We start from the raw sequence: 9,083 nt of genomic DNA, 5'->3' as shown, positions 1-9,083 counted from the left end.
TAACACTATTAGATATCAACAAAGTATTTGTTGATCAACAAACAAAAAAATCATCTTTAACCATCACAATTTTAGTCACCAAAAACTTTTTCTATTTATTTATGATCGCATTCAAGATATATATATATATATATGTGTGATTTACTAAAAAAAATAAATTATTAAAATTAATTAATAAATATTTTAAAATTAATCTAATTACTATTAAATTAAAAAAAAATAATACATAATATATTATTTTTTTATTAATTAAATTATTATAAAATTATAATTTTAATTTTATCACCGTATATCACGGCTAATTACACTTGTTTTATACTTATAATTGGAGGGTCTATGGTGTGCGAATGCTGAGTTATCCATTCCATTGCATCTTCAGCAATAGCGAATCGTCAAGTAACAATGAGTGTGTCTGCTGCTTCGTTGCCGTTAACGAGTTCGGCGCCTCCTCCCCGTGCTCTTTCTTTTCCCTATTTCAAGTCCTTTCATTTCCCCATTCGCACCCCAAACCACAAATTCTCCAAACGACTCATTGCCAATGCTGACTTCTCATCTTCTGCTCCAACTTCATCTACAGTTGAGGAAGAACAAGAAGAAGAAGAGAGCTACCAAGTTCTCTCGGCTATGAAAAGTGACTACAATGACATAGTCATTGTTGACACCCCAAAGTCTAGAATGCTCCTCCTTGATTCCACGCGTACCCCTCTCTCTCTCTCTCTCACACACACACACACACACACACACACATACACACAAGCAATTGTTATTAAAAAAATACAAACTTTACTCCATAGATGATGATCTATGTGTGAAAAGTGTTGGAATCGGTTCTCCCTCTATATGTTTGTGTAGGTGTGTTTTCCTTTTCTTCTATTTGGATATGATTTTCTATTTTTTTTTCCGTCTTAAAAGTAGGAACTGTGAAGCGTTGATGAATTGGGTGTTAAAATCTCTCAAATGGATCTCTCCTTGTGTGATTTTTTTTCTCAAATTGGATGGTCATAAGTGAAAAGTGTAAAAGGTGCCATGGAATTTGTGTTGTTTGTGGTAGCTGATAAGTCTCTGAATTTCTGTTTCTTTTGATTGTTGCAGATAATGTTCACAGCATTCTTTACAAGGAGCAAAAGTGGACTGGTTCCTACTGGGTATGTATGTATGTATGTTCGTTGCTAGCTTTGAATACTCAAAGTGTTGAATAGAGTGCTCATTGTTCTATGAATGTGAAGAGTGGCATCATGCATTCTAGCTGACATGTTTAGTGAAACAAATAAGTACATGATGCAATATCGATATCGAATCAGATGAGAAACTTCTCTATTTGGACTTAGTTGCCACTATCAAGCTGTGAAGTAATAGCAAATTGTAGATTCAATTTTACTTAATGCGGTCTAGGTTCTTCAGTACCAAGTTATAAATTTGGGTAAAGTACTAAATTGGTCTCCTAGGTTTGGGCGTAATTCTATTTTAGTCCTTAAGGTTTAAAGTGTCCTATTTGAATCCAAAAAAGTTTCATTTAGCATCAATTTAGTCCCACAGTGAGGCCAAACTTAAATAATTAACGGAATGTCCTACATAACAACAATATAAGAACAAAATCGATAATCTGGAGAACATGTACAAGCTCCAGAGGCACAAAATCAACCGTTGATGCATCAATACATTTATTTATCATTCTCTTTAGTTCTATAGAAAATATTTTATTTATATTATAAGAAAAATAATAAATAAATGTATTGATGCATCAACGGTTGATTTTGTGCCTCTGGAGCTTGTACATGTTCTCTAGATTATCGATTTTGTTCTTGTACTGTTGTTATGTAGGACATTTCGTTAATTATTTAACTTTGACCTCACTGTGTGACTAAATTGATGCTAAATGAAACATTTTTGGATTCAAATAGGACACTTTAAACCTTAAGGATCAAAACAGAATTACGCCCAAACATAGGGGACTAATTTAGTACTTTATCCTATAAATTTTGATATAAAAAAAACGTCTTTTTGGAATTATTAATCATGGAAAACTTAGGTCCTTTAAAGTCCGCAAGTGTGTAATTGGGAGAATGTAGGTGGTTAATTATCATTGACTTGATATCTTTTGTTTGTTTGAGAAAGTGTTTCCAAGATTTTGTGAAGACAAAATGTAAAATCAATAAAATGTTGTTTTCATTTTCTGTTTCACTTTCTTGTTATAAAATTTTAGAAAAAACAGAAGACATTGAAAATTAAGATGACAATGTAAATGAAAATGAAAATGAAGACCTAACAGGTCTTACTTTTTCACTTTACATACGTGCTCACTTTAGAGAATTCAAATCCAATCATGAAATAGGGAAATGACTAGTGAATTTTGCTATCCTGTAGCCCTGTAATGTAATGCCAGAGATTTGTAGATATAAATGAGTAAATTATATTATCTCTGGTTGTCATATTCTTTTTGTTAGAGAAAGGTACAGTTATGCAGATGAATTTAGTCATTTTTCTGAACTTTTGTTATTGGTATTTAACATCACAATTTGGCATGCTTGTATTGATGTGTACATAAAGCATTAGTTATTCATCTCAGCTTCTCAGGAGTTTTTGAACTCATTGAATTAAACAGGATGAATTTGCCAGCTTGCCAGCTATTGTTCCTAAAGGTCCCATTGCTATCTTAGGTTTGGTAATTGATTTAATTCTAAGATGGCATATAATTTTTCTTGTTGATTTTATACCATGGAATTCCCAAAATGTTAATCGGCTTATAAGTAATATGTACCTTAAAATCCTTCAGGGTGGTGGAACTGCTGCTCATTTGATGCTTCACTTATGGCCTTCACTGCAGCTTGAGGGTTGGGAGATTGATGAAATCGTAATATATGCTTTCTGCAATTCAATTTTTGATAAATTTATAGTTTTATACAGAATTTGCTTGCTTTACCGCACAATTTAGGGATAGTTTGAAACTTCTGACAAACATTAAGACAAAAATAATACTTTACCAAAATTTAAAGTATTAGAGCCTATAACATCGAAGAATGTGGTGAGACAAGATATCTTTAGGAACACAACTGTCATTTCTCAACATTGCAAAGGCAATGCCAGTAATTACTTTCCAGTAAAATCAGAATTACCAATATGCCTTTTTCTACTTGGATGTTATTTAGGAATCTGTTCTTGCACTGCAAATTGAGATTATTGATATAGTACTTTCATTGTTTTCGTAAAGAATTTGTCTTCATTGTCAATCGACTTTTGACCCTTCACGGTGTCAGTAGCTGACCATGCAGCATAAGTTGATCATGCTGCATAAATTTAGTAATTAAGGAAAATTTTGAAGATTAATAGTTAATACCGCTGATTTTGGTGGCTAAACTTGCTAAATTTGTTTTGGTTTCATAGGCTGATTCTATCATTTAACTGTACTTGGATTTGGTTCATTGGTTGCATACTTCATTATTTTGCTGAATGAACAGTACACTAAAGAAGAAAGGAAGTCAATTTAAAGATAATCTTGTACCATTGCCTGGCGATCTTCATTTTCTGTTACTTAGACGATTCCTTTAGAACAAAAAACAAATAGCATTCTTTGGTCCCTGATGCATTGTCCTCACCTAGTTGATGTTTTCTTCTCTTTCCCCCTCTTTTTCTGAAATATCAAACATTTCAGTTGATTGATAAAGCGAGAGATTATTTTGGCCTATCTGATCTTGAGAAGACAACAGAAGGTGGTGGCATTTTAAATGTTCATATCGGTGATGTCTTCATTCCATCAGAGAATTTATGCAGAAGATATGCTGGTCAGTCATCCATATTGTATATTGTACAGAAACCAACTATCATATGATTTCTTGTATTATTTTCTTTTTCAAATTCTAAATTACCTTATAAAAACTAGTTTTTAAATTAAATATGTGCAAACAAGAGTCCCAAAATGTCAAACCTATGCATGTCTAATGCATAGACACAACACCCAAATGGTGCATCTGTAGTTTATAGGATGCGTAGTTGAATTATAATGTGAATCGTTCTTTTAGTTCATGCAATCGCAACATGCCATTTAAGATTCTTTTTCAATTTTTTTTCTCCTCATTTACTTATAGTGGATATTTTTTTATAACTCTGGACCAACTTATTGTCAGGCATTGTAGTTGACTTGTTTTCTGAAGGAAAAGTTTTGCCTCAGCTGGAAGAGGTATGTGACTGTTGTTTTACATACATATTTACATTTTACCTGATTTTATGAAGTTCTCTCCAACCAGATGATTGCTTCTGTATTGTTGTTATCTAATTAATAGTCAAACTTCTGTAGATTAACTTGTATAGTTCAGGTCATTCCCTTGTATGGGATAATTTGGGCATGTTCATGCATGTTTTCCGCCACAACCGTGTCATGCAAAGAGAGGGACGAAACTCTTGCAGAGCCTTGCTTTCCATGTACAATGTGCTACAAATTTTGTGATGAGCAAGGTCTTTGTTTCATAATCTACCTTCACATGATATGGTCATGGAAAAACCGATATGATCTAAAATTCGGGAGTTGAAACAATTCCTTTTGTTAAACTATGGACTAAGGAATCAGACAACATTCTTATAATGCTCTAGAATAAAATAACAATTTATTAATTGTGGATGTGTATTCTCACAGTCATCTGCCTAAGTGATTAACTCTTTTTTCTTGAGATTTTGAGGGAAAGAAAATCGAATATAGATATGACGCCGTAATTGCATTATGTTTTGCACTGCCTAATATGTTTGGCAGGTAAGTACTTGGTTGGAATTACAGGAGAGATTGATGCCTGACGGTCGCTTCATGGTGAATTGTGGTGGCATTGATGGGGAATCCAGTCCAGAGTCTTTATTAAGTGATGAGACATGGCTACTAAATCCAACATTGAAAGCACTATCCAAGGCATTTCCTGGACAAGTAAGCTGTTGCTTATAGCAATGTGTCTATCATTGTTGGATCATTGATTTCGTGCATTACGCTGCCATAGTACTTAATAAGCTATTGCTGAATTATGGATAAGTTGAAACTCGAAAGTAGAAAGGTATCTATTCCCTTGTTAATAGGCTTGTTGAGCATATGGGACTTAGATAGGAGAGGAAGAACCGAAGAAGGGAAGCCATATATTATTATGATGATGATATATTACACCCCCTCTTGATTTACAAAAATGTTATTTGTATACCAAAATCAGCCACCAATATATTTGTGTATAAATACATGTGTGGTTTAATTTATTTTCAATGTGTATTTGTATTCCCACATGTATTTACACTAGTGTCTGATTTTAGTGTACACGTAGCATAGTTGCTTTACTTATCATACCTAGGTGATCACTACTCAGTGATTTTATAAAATATACATATTGAGTGCCATATAACTTAAATCTCGAGAGTTTAGTGTTTAGTTTTAAAAATGGAGGAAATGTAGTGTGTAATATCACCGAGTAATGCTACATGACTAACAAAGTATATCATTTTTGGCCAACACTTAATAAAGGTATTTTTATACTAAATTCTAAATCCTAATAGTATAAAAATAGGTCTAATTACTCTGCTAGTCCCTATAGTTTTGTTAAATTTTTAATTAGGTCCTTATATTATTTTTTCTTTCAATTGGATTCTTGAACCAATATTTTTTTTTTCAAATAGGTCCCTACGGTGACAAAAACGTTTGGTTTATTGGAATATTCCATTCCCAAATTGTAGATACCCTTACTTTTTTTGAATCTCTAATTGTCTTTCCGCTTTTATTTTCACAAAGACAAAACTTAACCCTTTCACTTCTCATTTGTCCTCCTCTCCGTCTCCCTCCTCCCTCTTCTTCTGTCTCTCCCTCGCCCTCTCCCACCCTCACTCCTCCCACCTCTGCTGCACCCCTCCTTCCCCCTCCCTCCACTTCGATTTCACTTTCACTCCTTCCAATTTTGCCGCACCCCTTCATGGTATTTTGGTCTTTGGTAGTTTGATATTCAAGAATTGTTGACTGACTTTGATTACTTTTGTTATGTACATTTTGATGCAAAACCTAACTGCAGTGTACTTACACTTGATCATAACCTGAATAGAGTGACAATTACAACAGAAGATGTACTAATTACTGGGACCATGGAACAAAAACTTTTCATTAAATCTTTCCCACTCAAGAGCATGCTGTACGCATCTGCTAATATAAAGAGCCCGACACTTATGCAATCATTAGTTGGAAATTTGTGCAAGAGACACATTTTGTTCATTTGCTGGACGACAAGCTACGGTTTCCTATCAACTTTTCCGCTTAAAGAATATGAGCATGGCTGTTCTTTGGCGAGTTGTTTTTTTGTTTTCATCTTATAATCATGTTGTCTATCACTGTGTTGGAACATCATATGTGCTGCCTAGGGAAACGAACCTACCAAGGTAAGTTGACAAAGCTTTGTGGTTGGTAAAGCCTAAACCCTAAGGTTTTTGGTAAGTTGACAAAAATCTACTACCAAACCACAATGTTTTGTCAACTTACCTTGGTAGGTTCATTTCTCCAAGCAGTACATATGTTGTTCCAACATAGTAATAGATAACATGATTACAAGATGAAAAAGAACAACTCGCCAAAGAACAGCCATGCTCATATTCGGAAAAGTTGATAGGAAATTATAGCTCTTGTCGTCCAGCAAATGGACAAAATGCATCTCAACATCTTGCACACATTTTCAACTAGTGATTTCTTAATGTCGAACTCTTTTTGTTGGAAAATGCATACAGCATGCTCCTGGAGTGGGATAGATTTAATGAAAAAATTTTATTCCATGGTACCAATAATGAGTACATCTTCTGTTACAATTACCACTCTGTTCAGGTTTTTCATTAAAATGTACATAACAAAAACAACCGAAGTCAGTCAGCAATTCTTGAACATCAAACTAACAAAGACCAAGATACCATGAAAGGGTGCAGCAAAATCGGAAGGAGTGAGAGTGGAATCGGAGAGGAGGAGGGGGAAGGAGGGGTGCAGCAGAGGTGGGAGGAGTGAGGGAGGGAGAAGGAGAGGCGGGAGACGAAGAGGAGGAGAACAAGTGTGAGGATTAATTTTGTCTTTGTGAAGATAGAAAGGGAGAGACAATTAGGGATTCAGAAAAAGTTAGGGTATCTTCAATTTGGAAATGGAATATTCGGTTAAACCAAACGTTTTGTCACAGAGACCTAATTGAAAAAAATTATTGGTTCAAGGACCCAATTGAAAGGGAAAAGAAATGTATGTACCTAATTGAAAATTTGGCGAAACTATAAGGATCAGCAGAGTAATTAAACCTATAAAAATCAAGTGTTGGCAAATGTTGATAACCCCTAACATTTCTCTTGCATCATTTAGATATTGTCAAGTGTTTGGATGCTTATCTATAAATACCTCTACCAATTTGACATTTTTTTATGTAATCTTTAAAGTTGCTAACGGTTTGTGTTTGAAATTCTCAGTTAAGCTGGAAAAGAATGCCAAAGGTTAGTGGTGAAAATTTTATGGCACTCACAGGATCCATGCCTGATGTGGAATCTTGGTCTGCAAGTGTCTCATCTCCTCTAAGCACAAATGTTAAGGATTGGAGACCTTGTGGGCAGGTTTCTAGAAATTGATACTAATTTGTTCATAGATAAAATAAAGTGTTTGGTATTTATTTATATATTTTTTGAGATAAGTTTTTTTTGATAGAGATGAGTTATTTGCATAAGTTTATAAAGTAATGCTACACATCTAAGTCTTTTTATGAACCAAGTCCAACAAAGTTAAACAATAAGACTTGGAGTAATTTTAGCTATAAGTGATTTTTGTTATGTTAGACTAACTTGATTGGACTTGGTTAACAAAAAAGACTTGGATGTGTAGTATTATTCAATTTTTATTGGTACACGTTACTTTCTCGTTATGAAAAGAATATAACGAGTATAAAAAACAAGAATAAAAATGTTATATACACACAAAAAATCAGCTACCATCTATTTGCATATAAATATATATGTTGTTTAACATATGTATAATATGTATTTAATATTTTAACATGTATTCTATAATCTATACAGGTTGCTGATTTTTAGTGTGCATATTATATGAATGAAATAAGAAATAGTACATGTATGTGTACTAGTCTTGTGTGCATCAAGAGTGGTGGTATAGCTTCTTTTCTCGTATTAAAAATTTGTATTTTTTTAGTAGCTTTTATTTCTAAAAGTATGTACTATGTTTTGTACACACAAGTAGTGTGTATCATACATTAAAACACAAAAATGTTATGGGTGTGAAAAATGTAATTACTGAATATTTATGTGTAAATATATATGTTGTTTTATACAATTTTTTCAAGCAAATAATTAGCTACTAGAATAATCAAATTTACTATGGTAGAAAAATCAAACCTATAATAGACAAATAATCAAATTTGTTTATAGCAGTTTAAAAAAAATTGGGATTGTAATCAAGGAAGAGTATCTTCTTGAATAGTTTGTTTCTTTTTCCCTTTTTCTTTTGATTTTGCTATTGAATTATTAAGTTTATTGTATTATTGGAACAATTTGTGATTAATGCTTATGAGTTTTATGTTTTGATTTTTTGAGTTGTTTACTTGTGTTGCTTAATTGTTAAATTTGAGTTTATAATTTTCTGCACCTTTAATTTGTTAATTATTTCCATTCTTGTCATGATTCATGAGTGAGTAGTGTTTTAGTTGGTCTTCAGAGTGAATTATCAAGATGAGTCTTGAACTATTGTATTACCTGATTAATTGAATTTGTCCTTAATTTGAATTATATTAATAGACATCAACTCTAGCTATTCCTTCTTGTGGGTTAACTCGCTAGGATTATGCTGATTAATGAGAAAACCCTGACAGAATTTCTATAATTTGGTTCGTTGACTTGTAAGGACAAATTGAATTATGTTCAATTAAAGCAATTTGATGGGTGATGATAGTTAGTCTTGGTTAATTACTCTCGAGCGAAGACTTTTACTTACATTGAATTTTAATTTCTAGTATCATCGATTTAATTTTCTTGCTTTACAACTCAAAATCTCCCAATTTCCATTATCAATTACAATGAACCTTCTTTGGATTTGACTTGGATTGTCTTTT

The 9,083-nt window shown here is 33.0% G+C and overlaps 1 protein-coding gene across 4 annotated transcripts; it reads left to right on the top strand.

Annotated features, from left to right (window-relative positions):
• Nucleotides 1-311: 311 nt before the first annotated feature.
• LOC107613609 (uncharacterized) lies at nucleotides 312-7,668 on the top strand. Of its 4 annotated transcripts, XR_015896726.1 has the most exons (9): nucleotides 322-697; nucleotides 1,093-1,145; nucleotides 2,603-2,662; nucleotides 2,774-2,851; nucleotides 3,650-3,779; nucleotides 4,122-4,174; nucleotides 4,311-4,449; nucleotides 4,766-4,906; nucleotides 7,438-7,668. XR_015896726.1 is itself a non-coding variant. In XM_016315694.3 (8 exons), the coding sequence occupies exons 1-8, from the start codon at nucleotides 403-405 to the stop codon at nucleotides 7,591-7,593; spliced, it is 990 nt and encodes a 329-aa protein (XP_016171180.1). In that variant the 5' UTR covers nucleotides 312-402; the 3' UTR covers nucleotides 7,594-7,668. The 4 variants fall into 4 exon arrangements, 3 of the variants coding, with proteins under 3 accessions (XP_016171180.1, XP_088353448.1, XP_016171181.1); XM_016315694.3 differs by lacking the exon at nucleotides 4,311-4,449 and having other exon boundaries at nucleotides 312-697; nucleotides 4,742-4,906; XM_088497322.1 differs by lacking the exon at nucleotides 4,311-4,449.
• The last annotated feature ends 1,415 nt before the right edge of the window (nucleotides 7,669-9,083 follow it).

The sequence above is a fragment of the Arachis ipaensis genome, chromosome B8 (assembly GCF_059453495.1).
Source record: "Arachis ipaensis isolate K30076 ecotype BB chromosome B8, ASM5945349v1, whole genome shotgun sequence".
NCBI lineage: Eukaryota > Viridiplantae > Streptophyta > Magnoliopsida > Fabales > Fabaceae > Arachis > Arachis ipaensis.
This window is presented reverse-complemented; position numbering and strand designations above follow the sequence as displayed.

Excerpts from the sequence above, each read along its gene's own strand:
- LOC107613609 (XM_016315694.3), top strand. The coding sequence starts at position 403 with ATGAGTGTGTCTGCTGCTTCGTTGCCGTTAACGAGTTCGGCGCCTCCT. Across the intron at positions 2,852-3,649 it reads GTTGGGAGATTGATGAAATC|TTGATTGATAAAGCGAGAGA; the intron begins GTAATATATGCT and ends CAAACATTTCAG. Across the intron at positions 4,175-4,741 it reads TTTTGCCTCAGCTGGAAGAG|GTAAGTACTTGGTTGGAATT; the intron begins GTATGTGACTGT and ends TATGTTTGGCAG.